The sequence below is a fragment of the Ictalurus punctatus genome, chromosome 12 (genome assembly GCF_001660625.3).
Source record: "Ictalurus punctatus breed USDA103 chromosome 12, Coco_2.0, whole genome shotgun sequence".
Taxonomy (NCBI): Eukaryota; Metazoa; Chordata; class Actinopteri; order Siluriformes; family Ictaluridae; genus Ictalurus; species Ictalurus punctatus.
Genome location: NC_030427.2, coordinates 32,742,322 through 32,763,710, shown reverse-complemented (window position 1 = coordinate 32,763,710; position 21,389 = coordinate 32,742,322). Strand labels below are relative to the sequence as shown.

Sequence of the window (21,389 nt, the reverse complement as noted above, 5' to 3'; positions counted from 1 at the left end):
TCTCTGTGACGATGACACCTGCTGCCTCCGAGTGTTTCTGGAGCTCTTGGGCTACTCTTCTTCTACTCCCTGGTCAGAAATCTTGTGAGGAGGTCCTGTGCGTGGCCGGTTGATGACGGTGTGATGTTGCTTCCACTTGTGGATAATGGCTCTAATGGTGCTTACTGGAAGATTCAGAAGTTTTGAAATACGTCTGTATCCGATTGCATCAATATGTTTTGCAACAATAAGGTTGCGAAGATCTTGTGAGAGCTCTTTGCTTTTACCCATCATGAGATGTTTCTTGTGTAACACTTTGGTAACGAAAAGCCTTTATATAGCCCATCAATTTACTAACCCAGCTGATATTAATTTACACAGATAGGGGGTATAATTACTTTCTAATTACTTACGGATTTCAGCTGGTTCCTTGCCTTACCTCGCCTTGGAGAACTGTTTCTCTTAGCGTGTTCAATACTTTTTCCCCGTGTCAGTCCACTTTATTACACATAACTTTATTTAAGGACTTTAATGTTGTGAATTCATTATATTTCCGGATTTCTTGACTTAATACTGATGTCTAGTGAAAATATCATGTGAATAACCTCAATTTCAAATAAATTTATGGAAAAACATGTTAACGCATCCAATACTTATTTCCGCCACTGTATGTTTTCCTTCCAGAATTATTGGCACCCTTCATGAGTAGATGTACAATTTATAGAAAAATCAAAAATCAAAAAAGAAAAAACACACCCAGTGCCTGATATTACAGACTTTAAACCTACAGAGGCACTGTATATATTCAACACTATTTTTTTAAGCATATCAAATAGTATATATTTCTTCCGCATACCATTCATTTAAAAAAATATTGGCGCCCATACAGTTGTGATTTTGTGCCTCCCGAGATAGGGAGAATATCATCATGGCGTCTCGTCTTGTGATAAGGAGACACGTGTAGATAATCTAAGTCCACTCCACTTTATTATACCTTCACACCTATCAGTCTGTCTGTCTGTCTGTCTGTCTGTCTAGTCCAAATCACAGCTAGTTAGAGTTAGAGAGAGAGATTTAATGTGAAGCTGGCTCTACCATTTGATCAAGAACCTGCTGCAGTGTTTTGGGAAAAACTCGGCCTGGATGTTGCTGTGTTTTTAAACTTGATTTTTAATGGAACATGAAGTGGGTGTGTGTGTGTGTGTGTGTGTGTGTGTGTGTGTGTGTGTGTGTGTGTGTGTGTGTGTGTGTGTGAGTGAGTGTGTTTTTAGTGAAACATGAATCAGAGCAAGAAATTTCCAGAACATTCCTGAGCTTTTGAAAAGACCTTCTGTTTCTCTATCTGTCTGTCCATCTTTCCAACTCTCCATGTTTATGAAAACAGACACACACTCACACACACACACTCACACACACACACACAGACACACACAGAGACACACACACACAGACAGACACACAGACACACATGATAAACATCTGTTTCTTTATCTGTCTGCCTTTTTTCTATATCTGTCATCTTTCTCTCAGTGTTTTTGATGTTAAGGTGTGTGTGTGTGTGTGTGTGTGTGTGTGTGTGTGTGTACAGTATATACTGGGGGAAACTGGTGAGGACCAAAAGAACAGAGAAAGAGTGAAAGGGTGTGTGTGTGTGTGTGTGTGTGTGTGTGTGTGTGTGTGTGTGTGTGTGTGTGTGTGTGTGAAGGGGTGGGGGTTTGGAAGATTTATAAAGCCTCACAAGCTTCTCACAGAGTGCAAAAGAAAGAAGAAGAGATACTGTAAAGGCACACAGATTTTCTTTCCAGCATCATACAGAGGTAAGTGAACTTTATACACACACACACACACACACACACACACACATGCACACACCAGACACTCGTCGCTCACATACACACTGTTCAACACTAAAGTGTGTGTGACACAGGTTTAGGAGAATCTTATCAGATATAACTCATGAATTTAACATGACTAGTGTTAAATCTGGTGTGTGTGTGTGTGTGTGTGTGTGTGTGTGTGTGTGTGTGTGTGACCCCATAACCCAATGATGCTCCATCTGATTTTTTTTGCTTAAATATTCAAGAACTTGCTGCTTTTCTGTGTTACAAAATGAAATTCACTTATTAGAATCTTAATCCCTAACCCCTTAACCCCTGTCCCCTTAATCCCTATCCCCTTAACCCCTGTCCCCTTAATCCCTATCCCCTTAACCCCTGTCCTCTTAATCCCTAAACTCTTAACCCCTATCTCCTTATACTTATCCCCTTAAAACATATCCCCTTAATCCTTAACATCTTAATTCCTATCTCCTTATCCATATCCCCTTAATCCTTATCCCCTTAACTCCTAGCCCTTAATTCTATGCCTATTAAATCCTGTCCACTTTACCCCTAGTCTAGTAAATGGAAGGTCATGCTTTCAAATCCCAGCACCACCAAGCTGCCACTGTTGGGCCCTTGAGTAGCACCCTTAACCCTCAACTGCTCAGATGTATAAATTAGCTAAATGTAAGTTGCTCTTGTTCAATATATATATTAAAGTCGTAATTTCAAACCATCTATGTTAATCCCTAACGCCCATTCTATAATCTCAGTGATGTCGCCTACCCCTATTTCCAAATGACAGCAAAAGTCAATGTCAGAATGTAGAATTTAGACAAAGCTTCCTGGAGACCAGTGGGGTGAGGTCCTTCAGTTATCTACAAATTTGGTCAGAATACGTTGCACCATTGCTGAGATATGCCTTCACTTCCTGTTTATGTATTATGGATGAACAATCCCATATATCAAAAAGAAGCAACTTTTTGGCGGGATAGTCTCACAATGCTGTGATTCAAATTTGGTGATGATTGAATAAGATTTATAGGAGAAGTGAGAACACTGGTTTTAGAGAAGAAAAAAAAGCACATTGAGTTGCAGAGTTATTATTGTAATTATATTTCCAAATTTGCCCTATTGGTGGTGCTAGAGGACTTGAGTGCTGACCACAAAAATTGTTGTGAAGGTAGCTGTAACTATCATATATTACTGTGCCAAATTTCATTAAAAATAAGCGTTCTGTGGGCTGCCATAAACTCCCATGTAAAAATATAATTATAATAAAAAATAATAACAACAGTAAGCAGAAGAAGAAGAAGAAGAAGAAGAAGAAGAAGAAGAAGAAAAAAAAAAACATACAATCACTAAAGGGTGCCTACACACCTTCAGTGCTTGGCCCAATAATAAATAAATAAATAAATAAATAAATAAATAAATAAATAAATAGATAAATAATAAAGAGGTTGTGATGATCTTATCAGAACATCACCAAGTTTCTTGTACGTGCAGGACTAATTCTAAATTCTTCTATCCTATTCCCCATCCCCTCACCTCTAATCTCATCAATCCTATCATCCCCTCACATCTAATCTCATCAATCCTATCATCCCCTCACATCTAATCTCAGCAATCCCATCATTCCCTCACATCTAATCTCATCAATCCCATCATCCCTTCACATCTAATCTCATCAATCCCATCATTCCCTCACATCTAATCTCAGCAATCCTATCATCCCCTCACATCTAATCTCATCAATCCTATCATCCCCTCACATCTAATCTCATCAATCCCATCATCCCTTCACATCTAATCTCAGCAATCCTATCATCCCCTCACCTCTAATCTCATCAATCCTATCATCCCCTCACATCTAATCTCATCAATCCTATCATCCCCTCACATCTAATCTCATCAATCCCATCATCCCTTCACATCTAATCTCATCAATCCCATCATCCCCTCACATCTAATTTCATCAATCCCATTATTCTTTCACATCTAATCTCAGCAATCTCATCATTCCCTCACATCTAATCTCATCAATCCCATCATCCCTTCACATCTAATCTCATCAATCCCATCATCCCCTCACATCTAATTTCATCAATCCCATCATCCCCTCACATCTAATCTCATCAATCCCATCATCCCCTCACATCTAATTTCATCAATCCCATTATTCTTTCACATCTAATCTCAGCAATCTCATCATCCCCTCACATCTAATCTCAGCAATCCCATCATTCCCTCTCATCTAATCTCAGCAATACCATCATCCCTTCACATCTAATCTCATCAATCCCACCATCCCTTCACATCTAATCTCATCATTCCCATCATTCCCTCACATCTAATCTCATCAATCCCATCACCCCTTCACATCTAATCTCAGCAATCCCATCATTCCCTCACATCTAATCTCATCAATCCCATCATCCCTTCACATCTAATCTCATCAATCCCATCATTCCCTCACATCTAATCTCAGCAATCCCATCATTCCCTCACATCTAATCTCAGCAATCCCATCATTCCCTCACATCTAATCTCATCAATCCCATCACCCCTTCACATCTAATCTCAGCAATCCCATCATTCCCTCACATCTAATCTCAGCAATCTCCCCTCTCAATATGTCCTAACCCCTATCCCCTAACACCTATCCCCTAACCCCTATTCTCTAACACCTAACCCCTATCCCTTATTCACTGAAACCTATCCCTTAACACCTTTTCACTAACATCTACTCCCATGTCACTCACACTTCACCCAGAATATTCTCATATAAAAACCTCTATGCCCATTAGAGTCAACAAAAAGTCATCCCACTCACACTTATATAAACACTCTCAGCCTCTAGAGTCAACACACACACACACACACACACACACACACACACACACACACACACACACACACACTTTCTTATAAAACCTCTGCAGTGACCATACACACAGCAAGACTCGTTTATAAAATATACATATAGTATTAGTTAAATACTAAAATACAAATTACTCAAAAAGTAAATTACTCAAGTAAACATACGAAAAGGTTTCTTGGAATTTCTTGGAATTCTATATATTACTTTTTTTGGCCAAATTCCCACCTGCTTACCTTTAGCCATCTCTACTATCTGTTAACTTAAAATTAAAGGTCTACTCCAAACAGACCATCTAAACATATACAAGATTTTATTAAAATCACTAGCTCGTTTTCTTTATCTCCTAATTCCTAAACTAATAGCTAATAATTCCCCAACCCCATGATATAATCAGATGATCTAACACACACTCACTCCTGCATGTATTTAGTGTCCCTACAAACATCACGCCAGTTTTTCTCCTGACTTGTTTATCTTAAAGAAAAAGGTGTGTTTTTTATGTTTTAGGTGACAACCATGAAATCAGTTCTTAGGTGCGTGACTTTGTGTGTCATCCTGGCCATCGCAGTGTGCTTTGGTTCGTAACAACCTCTGAAATTCAATAACACTGTTTGCTCATACACTATACACACACACACACACACACACACACACACACACACACACACACACGTCCACATACACATGTACGCACTCCTAATAGAAGTGTTGCTTTTGTCTCTCTACAGAGTCTGATGAGAGTAATGAGTCTCTTGAAGGTAAGTAATAACTAAATAAAATAAAATAAAATAATTCACTTTCTACTAAAGTGCTTACTAAAGTGTGTCTGTAAAACAGGAGAGCTAGAAGTTCTGAAATATCAGGTCGGAACATTTCACAGAACCTTCCTGTTTACCTCCTGTACTCTAATTCTGGTTTTCCTCACTGCTGCTCCAGCTCTACCTTGTTTACCCCCAACTCTATCTTTCTTATGTCCAGCACTACCTTGTTTACCCCCAACTCTATCTTTCTTATGTCCAGCACTACCTTGTTTACCTCAAATCTATCTTTCTTATGTCCAGCACTACCTTGTTTACCTCAAATCTATCTTTCTTATGTCCAGCACTACCTCGTTTACCTCAAGCACTACCTTGTTTGCCTACAACTCTACCTTTTTACCTCCTAATGATTTTTTCCACCTGCTTCTTGTTACAGTGCTGAATTCCAAACTGAGTTCCTACTGAATATCCAACTATTATATAACATGGAGCTTGGAACAATAATACATAAACACAGAAAATGCCTGAATTTGAGCACCAAATTAAGTGATCACTAAAGTTTCATGATTAAACAAAGTGCCGTACTGTTTTCCAACATCAAGTGGTGTTCCAATGTACTTTTAGGAGGTTCAAAATGTTAGACAACAAAATGTTTTGCCAACTATTTTCCACCGAAAGGGGTGATATTATTATTATTATTGGGGTTTTTTTGTTTGTTTTTTGGGGTTTTTTATTCATTGTAGTTATCAATGTACATGAAACCCCCATTACAACATTTCTAGTTATTTTGAAAGTTTATTTCATCATTGTCCAGTGTTGAGGAGCAATCTACTTTAGCTCCCTAACACAGAAGTTTCCTCCATCCTAGATTGGCCACCCCAATAAAGTCATGGGTCTACCTTGACTACCCAACTGTAACAGGTCTGGCTACATCCATTTGTATGTATATAATGGGTTTATAATGGATTTGGATGAATCCCCTTTTTAATTTTAAAGTGCTTAAATGATCAGTTCAAGTAACATCCATCAGATGAGCATTAAATAACAGGTTGAGACAGCACCACTGTAGACCATGGGCTGCATAAGTCCATGCAGTGAGGATGTAGTACTGAAATTACACACATTGATATTCAGACTTCTAACAACGATAACAATGGAATTCCATTCAAGGCCAAAAATTAAATGCAAACATATGGCAATATTAGTTAAATAATCTCTTTAAAGTCCAATAAAAAGTTATTTTGCATCTTAATGGATTCCTCATCATTTCTACTAGTTCAGTTAATCCACACAGTTACTTTTAGTTGTCCTAGACACTAACCTCATTTAACTCTACTACTTTCTACTGCAATAGAAAACAAACACAAAAAACGAAATTATGTGTCTTAATTTAGAACTTCTTCACATGCGGCCATGGTTTTTTGTTGTTGTTGTTGTTGTTGTTGTTGTTGTTGTTTTTATCTTTTTTTAATCTTCTCCTACTTCTTTGTTTTCCTGAATGTGGCATGCAGAAGTTGGTATCCTTCTGTATTCTGAGTTCAACTCAAATGTATTTAGACAGGTTCATTCTCTTCTTCTTTTTATTATATTCGTGTGTGTGTGTGTGTGTGTGTGTGTGTGTGTATGTGTGTGTGTGTGTGTACAACAGACCTGATCCTGAACCGCTACAGAGCAAACACTTTCATGAACTCTCCTGGACGCAACAACTATAACACCTACAGATGGGGGTACACACACAAACACACACTTATCCAAGTACACACACAAACACACACTTACCCAAGTACACACAAATACACACTTACCCAAATATACACAAATACACACTTACCCAAGTACACACATAAACACACACTTACCCAAATACACACAACCACACACTTACCCAAGTACACACAAACACATACTTACTTACCCAAGTACACACAAACATATTCACACACAAATTGGATCATCTTTACTGCATCTATATACAAACATGAAACAAAGGGGTTTTTTGTATTTCAGTGTCTTCAAGTCTCCAGCTGAACGTCGTTCTGAGATCTGCGAGGACAACTTTAAGTGTCGACTGATGGCTCGTCGCTATGGCCCCCAGTTCGCCTATCAGAAGTACTTCGGTGGTCAGCGAGTCAACAACAACGGCCTCCGTTACTGAGCAGGCATGCACACTGGGTGCACTGTGTGAACCACACACTGAATTTCAACATTATATTAGTGTAATCAAAATCAACGCTACATTCATTTTTACGTTTTTGTGTGTAACTTTTATTTCTCTTTCTGATGCCTGACTCGGGTTAAAACGTGAGATTATACCATGATGATATAAGAAGATTTACTAATCATGATCAGTCAAGTCAAAACGACCCTAAAGGACCCTGTCTAAAAAAACTTACATGATTTTAATGCATATCAGTAGATGGAGCAACGTTATCGGAGTACATTACATTATTATTATTATTATTTTAAATTGCTATATAGAGTTATTAGAAATATTTTAGAAATATATCTAAATATGTCATGGAGTACATGTTTGTTAGAAATCTGTCCGTAGCGTTGATTTATTCACTCTAGCGAAATGAGCCGTGACATCGTGGCCATGTTTACTTTATATGAGAGCACAAATAAAACAAAATGTCACCAATTTTGCTGAATATGAATACTATTGTGAACTCACAATAGCAAATTTACAGCATAAAGACAGACGTGTGCAAGCATGTCATAGCCTCGATCTAGACTCACAAAATTAGCTGCTTCTGAGCAGGAGCTTATGGGAGCTTTTGATCTTATGGAACTTATTTGACAACACTACAATCTTAATTCATTGTATTAATGAAATGTGATTCAACTGAACCGAATCGAATTAAACCGAATTCACTTATCCATTAAACTGGTTTAATTAAGTGAACTGGATCGGATTAAACCAATTTCATTTAAACTGAATTTGTTTGGAAACTAAATTCAACTAAACCCAATCAGTTTAAACCAAATCAGATCAGAGTAGTGTAATCACATATTTTACTAATATATGTTTTTGACTTAATTTGCATTATATTTCCAGTCTTACTTACTTACTAACACACACACACACACACAATCATAATCCTCACACTCATTACCTCACACACTTTTTACTTTTGCACATAATCACAAAACTGTTGTTATTTTTTACACCAAAAAAAAGTAAAACAATAAAATAAAATGTTCATTACAAAAGTCGTAGTTTCCTTTTCTTGCCCTTTTGTGATTTGAAACACAGTTTAACTGAGGCTCTGACCACGAGCTCTTTAACTTAAATGAATGGATGAATGAATGAATGAATTAAGAGTGTGTTGGTTTATAGTACCGTGTGCTTTATGTATGCAGAAAATGTTTAATTGTGACATGAATCTACTAATAAAGCGATGTCTATGCTTTGTCCCAGTACTGTTCTAGCAGCTGAAGGGAAGTTTATTAGATGAGGAATGCAGTTGTTTTAATGTTCTTTGAGAGTTTATTGTGATGTGAGTCAGAGTCGAACCTGCTCTGACTGCAGGACAGGTTTCCTCTACATTAGATTTTATCATCAGAGGTGCTCAAAGAGAACAAAATCCTTTACTCAAGAAAAAGTTCATCAAACATATGCCTCTAAATAAAATAAAAAATTCTGCTAAAAATGTAAACGTACAGCTTCGAATTCTTTACTCACATTAAAGCAGAAAACTGAAACTCTTAATCTGACTAATATGAAAGAATTTCAAATCGCACGCTTATTTTAGTTGTTAATGGTAAATTATAGCTTCTTTCACCAAGGAACAAAGGAATATGATGGGAAATATGAGCTAAGGCTAACTAACAGCTTTATTCCTAATCGCTCACATTAGCTAGCATGATAATAACAAGCTGAATGCTAATCACTAGCTGTCGGTGATAATACAGAGTGTAAGTAGTCACAGATAGAGTGCATCTTTAATATTTTGTTTCCTTTAACTTTAAAACTTTAATGTGATTCATTTTTATTTGGTGCAGGAAAGTACTCACATCTCTAACTGAGATGAATTATGAACTGGAGTGATGTAGCTGAGGTTGAGGAACTGACAGAGCCAGAACACATCCACAGAGCACAGAGTTCATATTTATTTCATATTATAACTGTACTGTGTGTGTGTGGGGGGGGGGGGGGGGGGATGGGGTTGGTGAGGGTGTGCGTGTGTTGGGGGGGGGGGGGGGGGGTTTCGCATGCCGGGTGACACGTTTCTCTCCGCAAATGTCTGTTATAATTCTCGAAGCAAGATTAGAAGGTCGGAGATAAAGTTTTGGTGTTCGGAGTCTCCGAAACAGTCGAAAGCCAGACGGTTAAATTACACACCGCGGGTCCAAACGCTGCATCTCTGGGAATAGACTGAAGACCGGTGCTGTGTTTAGGACACAGCCACGTTGAACAAATTTCAATCCAAAGGCAGTAAACCACTGCTTCAGCTCCGGAGCATTTTAACACATTTTACATTCTGTACTCTTCCGCTCGAACAGATTTAATCATCTGTGCTAAACATAAACTGATCGTTAAAGTTTATTTTCATGATAAAAACTTGCAATATGGAAATGTGAGAAGTTGTCGTCACTGTACCTTGCTAATGCGCGACAGCATTGGCTAGCTGATATCTACCTCACGTTAGTGAATCTCCTTACACTTACATTTATATTTAAAACAAATGTAGGAGTACGAGCATTTATTATTAATAATTGTAAACTAATTGGATTTTCTTAAGTAAATGCTCCTGCAAATAATTTACAAGTAAATCTGTTCTTATCTAGTGTGATGAATGAGGCCCAATGTGTGGACCTTCAACGGTCTGATATTATGGAAGTTTTATTTAGGGAACTGCATCTAGATACCGTTTTATTTTAAATATACAGTACAGTGTGGTCCAAAAGTCTGAGACCACATGAACAATCTGGGATTTTTTTTTTTTTCGTTTAAAGTTAATTGGAAATAAACAGAAGGTTTTAGTATTTTGAAATATTTGGAACAAAAAAGTAAATGTTCTATATCTTTAATATTGAAAATTCTGCACTATTTCCAGCTCCATATTTAAATGTAAGCAAATGTGTGATAACTGACCGTGTTAACTGCTTTGTAAAAAAGGTCAGATTTTCCACATTACACAAAGGTCTAATCTCTTCGTGTGATCAGACTACACTCTGGATGGATTTGATCAGAAATGGATCTTAAGGTTTTGCACAAACTTGTCCATGCCAGGTCGAGTACACACTGTCAGTAAAGCAAGAAAGGATGCTGAGGGTGGGCTGAGAGTGAGCTGAGGGTAGGTCAAGGGTGGGCTGAGGGTAGGCCGGGGGTGGGCTGAGGGTAGGCCGAGGGTGGGCTGAGGGTAGGCCGAGGGTGGGCTGAGGGTAGGCCGAGGGTGGGCCAGCTACTCAGACTAAATTACACCAAAGCTGAAGTTTCAATTTAAAGCACAAGAGCTACAATTTTACATGCACAAAATTATACACAAGCCCAAATCAACCCTCGTGTGTGTGTGACTGTGTGTATGTGTATGTGTGTGTGTGTTATCCAATTCCTCCACCAATCACACTGATCGGGGCTGCAGATATAAACCCAGCGAGTGTGTGAGTGTGTGTACGATTTTCAACGTGAGCGACGATGAAGACTCTGACCATCCTGCTGCTCTCCGCTCTCATCGGCCTGTGTGCATGCATGGGTGAGTGTGTGTGTGTGTGTGTGTGTGTGTGTGTGTGTGTGATGACTATGTTTTACTTTCTACAGATGTTTGTGTGTTAAATGTTTGCTGTTACTCTGTTACAGGTGTGTCTGACACAACAGTTAATAAAGCTGATTCTCCCAGTGATGCAGGTAAAAAAATGTTTAAAAATTGCAGCTCCTCCGAATATCGTTTCCTTGATTTTGCGTTAATTTCTGCGATCACAAAATCATGAAATCCTAGAGGGACTGATTTTTTGCTGAGTAAACTGTTTTTGTTTGTTTTTGTCAGGCTACATGACATACAATGACTTAACTCGGGGCCAACAACTAAAGTTTATAACGGTCTGATTACATTAAATTCCTTTCTTAAAGGTCTAGATAAAGGAGTACCACTACAATACTGACAAAAGTTACATTTTAATACCAGACCATTAGTGATTAGTTTACGACAGTTTGTTTTGTTTATTAGTGGTGACGAAGAAACCATTATTAGTCACATGTTCATTACAGCACAGTGAAATGGTTTCTTTCACATATCCCAGCTTGTTAGGAAGTTGGGGTCAGAGCACAGGGTCAGCCATGATACAGCACCCCCTGGAGCAGGGAGGGTTAAGGGCTTTGCTCAAGGGCCCAACAGTGGCAGCTTGGCGGTATTGGGGCTTGAACCCCTGACCTCCTGTGACCTTCAGTAACCCAGACCCTTAACTGCTAAGCCAACGTTGAGAATAAACACACAATTTTCTGCGCATTCATCTTTTAAAGTTCTGTTTTCGACCAGAGTGAGTAAATAAAATGACCTAATGTCTCTAGTCTGATGACCAGCTAAATAATATACATAAATAAAATATGATTGGATAAACCACAACAGAGCATCTGCTACGCGATCTGAGCTGGTTCGCGGCTCAGAAAATTATGGCCAGCTGTTTTCAGGACTCGGTTCGGTCTGAAATACTTTACAGGGCCTGCAGCAAGACTGCGGTCCACCAGTTAACGACCCCTGGGCTAACTTAGATACTACCATTGTGTATGCTTGTGTGTGTGTGTGTGTGTGTGTGTGTGTGTGTGTGTGTGTGTGTGTGTGTTTGTGTTTTACAGGCGTGTTTGTGGAGAGAGAGGAGGCATCGATTGCGGTGAGACAGAAAAGAGCAACAGCAGCTGCAGACCTGTCGCTGGCTCAGTTAGAGAGGTATACACACACACACACACACACACACACACACACACACACACACACTGTTAGCATGTTTACTCATCATGCACACCCCTTCCAGTCTCCGAGAGGTGTGCGAGGCGAACCTGGACTGTGAGAATATGATGGACACATCTGGAATCATCGCCGCCTACACCAAACACTACGGGCCAATCCCCTTCTAGATGCACACCAAGCCAACCAATCACCTTTAAGGATGCTGGAATGGGCGGGGCCATAGAGAGCCGAGAGTAGATTAGTGCCATATTTGACTGTTATCCAGATTAGAGTAGAAGTGAGTAGTGTTTTATATTGATGTGTGTAACCCGAGAGTGGAAATGTCAATAATGACATCACACGATGACATCATCAGTCGTGCGCATCATTGTGTTAGAGATGAAAGAGGACGTAGTAATTCACATGTCCATATACTTTCTGTAACAAATAAAAGTTAACATTTCAAAAATGCTCTGATTTCCTGATTGTTCTCTTCAGTGATTTTCATTTTAATCTAAAATAAATAATAATAACATATAACTGAGACATGGCGACTTTCACACACACACACACACACTCACACACACACACACACACACGCACGCACACACACACAAACATACACAAATACACATACACACACACGCACAAACATACACACATACACACACACGCAAACATACACACGCAAACACACATGCAAACATACATGCAAACATACACACATATATACACACACACGCAAGCATACACACATACACACACACATACACACACACACACACATACACACACACACTCACACACACATACACACTCACACACACGCACACACACGCACACACACATAGTGTTAATTACATATTCACCCTCCTGCTTTTCCTGTTCTATGTGTTCCTATTTTCTGTCTTGCTTAGCATTTTCTTTCTTTTTACTCTTCCCTTTTCTCTTTTCTGGTCTTTCTTTTCCAGGACCTCTCTCTCTCCCTCTCTCTGTGTCTCTCTCTCTGTCTCTCTCTCTGTCTCTCTCTCTCTCTCTCTCTCCCTCTCTATGTGTCTCTCTCTCTCTCCCTCTCTATGTGTCTCTCTCTCTCTCCCTCTCTATGTGTCTCTCTCTGTCTCCCTCTCTCTGTGTCTCTCTCTCTGTCTCTCTCTCTCTCTCTCCCTCTCTATGTGTCTCTCTCTCTCTCCCTCTCTCTCTGTGTCTCTCTCTCTGTCTCTCCCTCTCTCTCTCTCCCTCTCTATGTGTCTCTCTCTCTCTCCCTCTCTATGTGTCTCTCTCTGTCTCCCTCTCTCTGTGTCTCTCTCTCTGTGTCTCCCTCTCTCTCTCCCTCTCTATGTGTCTCTCTCTCTCCCTCTCTCTCTGTGTCTCTCTCTCTGTCTCTCCCTCTCTCTCTCTCCCTCTCTATGTGTCTCTCTCTCTCTCTCTCCCTCACCCTCTCTCTCTCTCTCCCTCTCCCTCTCTATGTGTCTCTCTCTCTGTCTCTACCTCTCTCTCTCTCCCTCACCCTCTCTCTCTCCCTCTCTCTCTTTCTCGCTGTGTCTGTCTCTCTCTCTCTCTCTCTCTCCCTCTCTATGTGTCTCTCTCTCTCTCCCTCTCTATGTGTCTCTCTCTGTCTCCCTCTCTCTGTGTCTCTCTCTCTGTCTCTCTCTCTCTCTCTCTCCCTCTCTATGTGTCTCTCTCTCTCTCCCTCTCTCTCTGTGTCTCTCTCTCTGTCTCTCCCTCTCTCTCTCTCCCTCTCTATGTGTCTCTCTCTCTCTCCCTCTCTATGTGTCTCTCTCTGTCTCCCTCTCTCTGTGTCTCTCTCTCTGTCTCTCCCTCTCTCTCTCCCTCTCTATGTGTCTCTCTCTCTCCCTCTCTCTCTGTGTCTCTCTCTCTGTCTCTCCCTCTCTCTCTCTCCCTCTCTATGTGTCTCTCTCTCTCTCTCCCTCACCCTCTCTCTCTCTCTCCCTCTCCCTCTCTATGTGTCTCTCTCTCTGTCTCTACCTCTCTCTCTCTCCCTCACCCTCTCTCTCTCCCTCTCTCTCTTTCTCGCTGTGTCTGTCTCTCTCTCTCTCTCTCCCTCCCTCCCTCTCTCTCTCCCCTTGCACTGTTTCTATTATTTTTGTTATTATTAATTCTATCGTGTGTTTCTGTGTGAGTGAGTGAGTGAGTGTAATGAGGCACTGTGGCCGGTCGGAGGAGCTGTAGGCGTTGTACTTGTGAAAACGTTCAGTCTTGGCTTTAAAAACAAAAAAAAAATCCACCGCCGAAGAAGAAACCCGGAAGTAGTTGTTGAGTGTTTTCCGCTCTGTGTAAGGTTGTGAGTGAAACATGGCGGATTTACAGCATGCTAGCTCTGATTTTGTGTTGATGTAAAGCTGTTAGGAGCAGTGTTCGGGCTGGTTTACACTTTACACTCCGGAAAGGGGATTTTTAAATCCCGGTCTTTTCTCTGAGACTGAGGTGCAGTAATGTTAAATCTGCTGTTTAATCTGTAACGCTAACAGGATTAGCTCAACTAGCATCAGCTGCAGGAGATTAGCCTCAGGCTAACTGTTTATGAGCGGCTGATTTGTGTGTGTTGATTATTTGACCAGAGATCGCATTATTAAAAATATAAGGCTACAGTTCCTCCTCCTGAGAGGCGTTGTTAATTCCCCTGGGGAGATCATTAAAAGTTCAATATTCAGGGCTGTGTTTGTGGGCTAAATGGATTTTTCCTTCTCTATAGTTGGATGTTTAGTATGTTTTTGTTCTTTTAAACACACCGCTTCATATAATCTGTTTGATTAATACCAAACACAAGCTCACACCAGGGGATTAATGTGTTTTTATGTGCCATGGAAAGCTCGTACTTTACTCTGGAGTATTTACGTAATAACATCTCGCGAGATTTGACATGATGAGATCGAACTGTCCTTTCGTTCATCACTGAACTACTTCTCTCTTCACTGGAAATCATGTTATTCACACTGTAATCCCGGATCTTTATTTCAGGAGCAACAGTAATGTGGATTGAAAAGTAATAATAATAACGTGTGTGTGTTTTAGGTGAAGGTGTGCGTTGGAGATCATGGGGCGTCGATCCACCTCGTCCACCAAGAGTGGAAAATTCATGAACCCTACTGACCAGGCCCGTGAGTGTACACACACACACACACTCACAGTTGATCCTGGTTACCATGGTGATTAAACTCCTCCATCTAGGACGATGTGGAATTTACATGAGATGAATAAAGATGTTCTCAATGAGGTCTGATGAGATACTTCTACAGAACGCAGAGAGAAAACACTGGATCCTGAAATAATGGCATTTTGTTGGTTACAGACATTACCATGTCTACTGTAAACATTTTAGTGTTATTCACGGGATAAAAGTTTCCTGACGAAACAGAATGTAATCAAATTTCAAGCTGCGTGAGATTTACATCCATGATTGGAATTTGCTTTAATCATAAGCTGTACTTTGTGTGTGTGTGTGTGTGTGTGTGTTTGTAGGTAAGGAGGCCAGGAAGAGGGAGCTCAAGAAGGTAAAGGCATCTGTCTTGTGATGACTGAACAGAGTTCATTTATATCATCCTGTGTGTGGCATCAGATTGTGTGTGTGTGTGTGTTTGTGTGAGACAGAACAAGAAGCAGAGGATGATGGTGAGAGCTGCTGTTCTGAAGATGAAGGACCCCAGACAGATCATCAGAGACATGGAGAAACTGGATGAGATGGGTGTGTATACTTTTCTTTTCACCCCTGACCTCATGGGGACAAAGGGCTTAGGCCCTGTTTACACTAGTACGTTTTCGTTTTAAAATGAACGGATCCTCGTCCACACTGGCATTTCCACCGTGTTTCAGAAACGATCTCCGTCCACACTACTCAACCGAATGCGCCTGACACATGATCATTCATGCACACTGGACATGCGCATACAAGTGTAAACAGGTGATCTGTGTAAGAATGACAACAAAGCAAGCAAAGCTTGGGGTTCAGTATGCGTGTTGTTGTGTATACGATCAAGGAAGCGTAACGGTCATGTGGTAGGGGCTTGACAAACCAGGGAAGGACACGCAATGATCCAGAAGATCCAATCAGGGGGTGAATGTGGGCGAAGCCACTCCTTCGTTTTCAAAAGTCTTCATTTTGGTCTGTTTACATTGAAATGCAAGCCCGGAGTTTTCAAACTAATATGGGGTCTTCGCCGTTTCCAAAAGTCTCCGTTTTCCAGGGTTGGAAACACCGGAGTAGTGTAGACGACAAGCATAACCATAGCAACGGTTATGCATTTTAAAACGAAAATGCACTAGTGTAAACACAGCCTTAGTACCCTGAAGAAGTGATTAGTCGAGTCCCGGTTCCCATAAATAAGTGATTCGTCAGTAAGGGAACACCTGAATGAGTCCCAGTCCCCGTAAGGGAACACACAGGGGGGATTGAAATTAGCTACACATTTGTGTTTGTATGTAAGAAACCCTGTGAATGGGGAAAAAAAAAATTTAAACTTCAGGTCCAGGTCAGTTATTTCCACAAAATGAGAATGTTTGGTCTCCAGTTCATTAAGACAATCATGAGCTTGGTTTGTGTGTGTGTCAGAGTTTAACCCAGTACAGCAGCCCTTGCTGAACGATAAAGTGCTCCGTGATAAGAGGAAGAAGTTGCGTGAGACCTTTGAGAGAATCGTGCGTCTGTATGAGAGAGAAAATCCCGAGACGTATAAAGAACTGCGGAAACTGGAGCTCGAGTACGAGACCAAACGAGGACAGCTATCCCTGTACTTCGACTCTGTCAAGGTGAGCGTGTGGAACTCGTTTTTACATTATTTATTAATTCAGTTATACTCATTATAACATGGAATTTTCACCCACATGTAAGCACATTTTTGAAGTCTCTTTCTGTTCTCCATTAGAATGCCGAGTCGGTGGAGGTGGACAGTATTCCTCTTCCTGATATGCCTCATGCACCTTCCAGCGTCCTAATTCAGGACATCCCGCTGCCAGGAGCCCAGCCGCCATCAATCCTCAAAAAGACCTCCACCTTTGGGTAAATTAAGAAGAACATAATTAAAGTCATTCTTAACTAGTTAATAACTCTATTTGTAATCCTTAACCTATTCCCGTTCTGAATGTCCCGAACGTTTGGTACGTTGAGATTATCAGGAGAAAGTCCCAAAAATATTTGGGAATTTTTGTGGCGGGGGGATTGCACCGTGACCGGTTCTGATTTACAGTGTGTAAACGCCTCGCTGAATAAAATATACTCACTCTCTCTGTCTCAGTAAAGGGACCACGATGTCATCTGCAGCAATTGCTGGGGTTCCTCGGTTACCACCTGGACGTAAACCCCCTGGACCTCCACCTGGGCCTCCACCACCACAGATACTTCACCTCTATAAACCAGGTGCACAGTTACAGACACACTGGGACCTGTCTACACCAGACCTTATAAAACCCAGACATTGAGACGTCCCAAGACAGTGACACAGAACCAGAGCACACGGTGTGGTTTGAGGAAAAGACCAGACACATCTACAGTATGTCCATCCCAAGACCAAGAACATAATTCTGGAGGTTCAAACACTCCACAGAATGAGGCATGAAATTGCAAAACCCACTTAAAATCAGGCCTAGTCTGAGATTAGATGAAGATATAGTCAGACATGGACAGTGGGCCAGAACTAGACCAGACATACCGAGGTCCAACCTGTGACCAGACGTGGCAATTTCCAGCTCCTTAAGAACAACACAGTAGTTGCATGAAGATGCATGGTCTAGCCTGAGACCAAGAATTGGTATTTCATGGTCCAACCCCTTAAAACAAAGATCAGACATGTCAGTGTCCAGTCCCATAAGACCAAGACTAGGTTTGCTGAGGTCCAACATCTCAAAACCAAGACTAGATGTTCTGAAGGTTCAGACACTTCACAGAATAAGATTTGACATCGTAAAACCCACTTAAAATCAGGCCTAGACTGAGATCAGATGCAAATATACTCAGATATGGATAGTGGGCCAGAACTAGACCAGACATACTAAAACCACATATGCCAAGGTCCAACCTGAGACCAAATGTGGTAAGTTCCAGCTCCTTAAGAACAATGCAGATTTACATGGTCTAGCTTGAGACCAAGGACTGGTATTTCGTGGTCCAGCGACTTAAGACCAAGACTAAATGTTCTGAGGTCCGACATCTAAAAAACCAAGACCAGACGTACCAAGTTCCAGCCACTTAAAACCTCCTAGTCTTCATAGACAAAAACCTATAGAGATGTCTCTAAATCATATCCCTTAAGTCACTAGAATACCAAGACTAGACTTCTTTAGACTAGTCTAAACACCAAAGTTCTCCTTCCAAAAAACATGGACAAAAATCGGCCTGTTTAAAACGTGCTTGCTATCGTCTTTGCAGATCTAGAACAAGTCATATACGTGACAGACCCCCCAGGCTCACAGTTAACTTGCCCTCTCCACACCAGTCACCTCAAGATCTTTAGATCAGTGCCTGAGTTGTTTCTAACTAGTCACTTAGCTCTAGTTGATTGTATGTGGAGTTTAGGATTAAGAACAACGGTCTGAGTCACACTACTAACCCTCTTATACCCACATTCACAGCTCGGTCACATGATGTTTGCTTGTGTTGGGTACAGGAGGCGAGGCTGACGTGGACATGGCTGATCGAGACAGCGATAGCGGCTCAGAGGGAGGAGAGGAAGACAGTGAATCGGACGACCAGAGTGACGGAGAGGGGGATGAGCTGTCGGAGAAGAGGGGCATGGGAAGCCGACAGGATGAACGAGAGAGGGATGAGGAGAGAGAAAGAGGTCAAAAAGAGAGAGAATTGCTTTGGGATGGTTTGTGTCATACTGCATGTGGTGCTCATGTTTATGTGGTTGGTGTTTAGGTCGCACTGTGCGTTTTGCCGATATTCCACAGCCGGCGAAGAAGCGAAAGAAGAGGGTTGTGAAGAAAACGAAGGCTATTACACCTCTACAGGCCATGATGTTGAGGATGGCAGGTACTCTGTCTCTCACTCACAGACAAACACACCCTACATCTGCTCCGCTTAATCAGAGGTGGAGAAACAATTTATTGTCATGAACTCTTGAACTGGATTACTCTCACTTTCACAAATAAAAGCATGGCAGTCAAACTTTCTGCAAACATGCTACTTGTAAGACTGCAAACAGCAGCTAGTTACGTTATCTAGCTAGATCAGGCTATTTGACTCAAATGAAACAAATATGGTGATGTTCTTTGCTGAAAGTCTATACCATGGATATCTAGGGTCCTTATAGTAATCTCTCTGTCTGTGTGTGTGTGTGTGTGTGTGTGTGTGTGTGTGTGTGTGTGTGTGTAGGTCAGTCGATTCCAGAGGAAGAGGAGGAGGTTGAAGAGGAGGAGTACACAGACTCCGATCAGTCCGACAGCGAGAACTTGGAACCCCCCGGCGACAGCCAATCAGCTCCCTCGCTGAACAGACTCCCACCACCGTCAGCACCAATGGGAGCACCGCCACCTCAGCAGCAGCCACCACCTCACCTGCAGCCACCGCCAATCACCGGCCCTCCTCCTTTAGGACCTCCCCCTGCTCCTCCAATGAGGCCTCCAGGCCCACCCTCAGGTCCGCCTCCCGGGCCTCCACCAGGTGAGTCAGGAATATCAGTGTGCCAGAATTCAATCCAACTAGATGAAGGAAAAATTGAGTGTGTTGTATTGTGTTCGTATCTACAGGTGCCCCTCCATTCCTCAGACCTCCCAATCTACCTGGTGCTCTGAGGGGGCCGATGCCTCGTATGTTGCCCCCTGGTCCCCCTCCTGGGCGACCTCCAGGCCCACCCCCTGGCCCACCACCAGGCCTTCCTCCGGGTCCACCTCCAAGAGGACCTCCTCCCAGGCTGCCTCCCCCAGCGCCACCAGGTGTGTGTTGTTAGTATTATTACTAGTCTTTATGAGGCTCACATATCCTTAAAAATGGGAGTCTAGCTTTTCGTCATACCCCTCAAGTCAGTTATAGAGACGTACTAAGAAACTGGAAAAAATGTGACTTTAATACTATGGTAAAGAATTACCCCAAAAACATTGGTCATTCTTATCAGTGGCTCAAGTTAAGCTGTACTGCATGTCTGTTTTTCACATGTGGACTGTTTTATTTCTGTCCATAACCTGTTCTTGTGTGTGCGTGCGCGCGCATGCTCACGTTTTTCCTGTAGGAATTCCTCCCCCTCCTCCTCGCGCTGTTCCTCCACGGATGGCTCCGCCTCTCTCCATGTTCCCGCCCCCTCTGAACCCCAATATCCTGAGTGCCCCTCCCAGCATTGTTCCTCGTCAGAAGCCGCCAACTTCCTCTGCCACATCTTCCTCCAGCGATCCCTCCATCTTAGCTCCACCTTCTCTCTCTCTCTCCATCCGCCCATCGTCTCTGCAGATGCCCCCCCCTCCGGGTACCGTTCCCACCCCTGTCAATCCCGCCACCCACACCATAGAGAAGCGCGCCAACATCACGAGTGTCCCCGGAGCTGCAGGCCAATCGGGCGCTGCCACTATATCTGCAAAACCGCAGATCATCAACCCCAAAGCGGAAGTGACAAGATTTGTTCCCACAGCACTACGTGTGCGCCGAGAACGAATGGGCCCACAGGGGGCCATGTCCACCGAGAAAGGAGGGAGGAGGGAAGAGGAGAGGGTGGGGCACGGCCTCAAAGCAATGCCCTCAGCAAATCTTGCCAAGCCCGGTTCAAGCTCCGCCCCTCCCAGCATGAAGACGAAGGACCAAGTGTACGAGGCCTTCATGAGAGAGATGGAGGGGTTACTGTGAGACAAAGGGGGTGGGGTGGGAAAGGTGAAAGATGATTGGTCGAAGAGGCGAGGTTAGCGTTAGCATTTCATTTCTATGCTAGCATCCATTAAGTGAACCATTGTTTGTGAGATCAACAGAGCGATTCGGTCCTTACGGGAGTTTGAAGCACCATTTTTATATTGAGTTTGTTTTTCTGTATGTAGATGTTTAGTGTCGGAGTTGGAGATGGAATAATGTGATTGTTTCTGAACTAAAATAAACACCAAAACCCTCTGAGACTTTTTCCCTGTGCTTTTC

At 42.0% G+C, this 21,389-nt stretch overlaps 3 protein-coding genes across 3 annotated transcripts; all 3 read left to right on the top strand.

Moving 5' to 3' along the window:
- The first annotated feature begins 1,756 nt into the window (after nucleotides 1-1,756).
- Nucleotides 1,757-7,826, top strand: mgp (matrix Gla protein). The gene is made up of 5 exons (NM_001200166.1): nucleotides 1,757-1,796; nucleotides 5,188-5,257; nucleotides 5,409-5,438; nucleotides 7,087-7,165; nucleotides 7,446-7,826. Exons 2-5 carry the CDS (start codon nucleotides 5,197-5,199, stop codon nucleotides 7,591-7,593), a joined length of 318 nt encoding a protein of 105 aa, NP_001187095.1. The 5' UTR covers nucleotides 1,757-1,796; nucleotides 5,188-5,196; the 3' UTR covers nucleotides 7,594-7,826.
- Nucleotides 7,827-10,969: 3,143 nt separating this feature from the next.
- bglap (bone gamma-carboxyglutamate (gla) protein) lies at nucleotides 10,970-12,765 on the top strand. The gene is made up of 4 exons (XM_017482009.3): nucleotides 10,970-11,137; nucleotides 11,242-11,289; nucleotides 12,235-12,325; nucleotides 12,411-12,765. Exons 1-4 carry the CDS (start codon nucleotides 11,080-11,082, stop codon nucleotides 12,511-12,513), a joined length of 300 nt encoding a protein of 99 aa, XP_017337498.1. The 5' UTR covers nucleotides 10,970-11,079; the 3' UTR covers nucleotides 12,514-12,765.
- Nucleotides 12,766-14,606: 1,841 nt separating this feature from the next.
- On the top strand, nucleotides 14,607-21,368 carry LOC108273049 (WW domain-binding protein 11). The gene is made up of 12 exons (XM_017482006.3): nucleotides 14,607-14,770; nucleotides 15,359-15,444; nucleotides 15,806-15,837; nucleotides 15,935-16,028; nucleotides 16,893-17,089; nucleotides 17,206-17,339; nucleotides 17,575-17,696; nucleotides 18,943-19,116; nucleotides 19,197-19,310; nucleotides 19,653-19,940; nucleotides 20,027-20,212; nucleotides 20,506-21,368. Exons 2-12 carry the CDS (start codon nucleotides 15,381-15,383, stop codon nucleotides 21,108-21,110), a joined length of 2,010 nt encoding a protein of 669 aa, XP_017337495.1. The 5' UTR covers nucleotides 14,607-14,770; nucleotides 15,359-15,380; the 3' UTR covers nucleotides 21,111-21,368.
- Nucleotides 21,369-21,389: the final 21 nt, after the last annotated feature.

Bases quoted from the DNA above. Each gene is read 5' to 3' on its own strand.
- mgp (NM_001200166.1), top strand. From the start codon at position 5,197: ATGAAATCAGTTCTTAGGTGCGTGACTTTGTGTGTCATCCTGGCCATC. The intron at 5,258-5,408 runs GTTCGTAACAAC...GTCTCTCTACAG, and splicing joins GGCCATCGCAGTGTGCTTTG to AGTCTGATGAGAGTAATGAG. The intron at 5,439-7,086 runs GTAAGTAATAAC...TGTGTACAACAG, and splicing joins GAGTAATGAGTCTCTTGAAG to ACCTGATCCTGAACCGCTAC.
- bglap (XM_017482009.3), top strand. From the start codon at position 11,080: ATGAAGACTCTGACCATCCTGCTGCTCTCCGCTCTCATCGGCCTGTGT. The intron at 11,138-11,241 runs GTGAGTGTGTGT...ACTCTGTTACAG, and splicing joins CGGCCTGTGTGCATGCATGG to GTGTGTCTGACACAACAGTT. The intron at 12,326-12,410 runs GTATACACACAC...CACCCCTTCCAG, and splicing joins TCGCTGGCTCAGTTAGAGAG to TCTCCGAGAGGTGTGCGAGG.
- LOC108273049 (XM_017482006.3), top strand. From the start codon at position 15,381: ATGGGGCGTCGATCCACCTCGTCCACCAAGAGTGGAAAATTCATGAAC. The intron at 17,340-17,574 runs GTAAATTAAGAA...TCTCTGTCTCAG, and splicing joins AAAAAGACCTCCACCTTTGG to TAAAGGGACCACGATGTCAT. The intron at 17,697-18,942 runs GTGCACAGTTAC...TGTTGGGTACAG, and splicing joins ACTTCACCTCTATAAACCAG to GAGGCGAGGCTGACGTGGAC.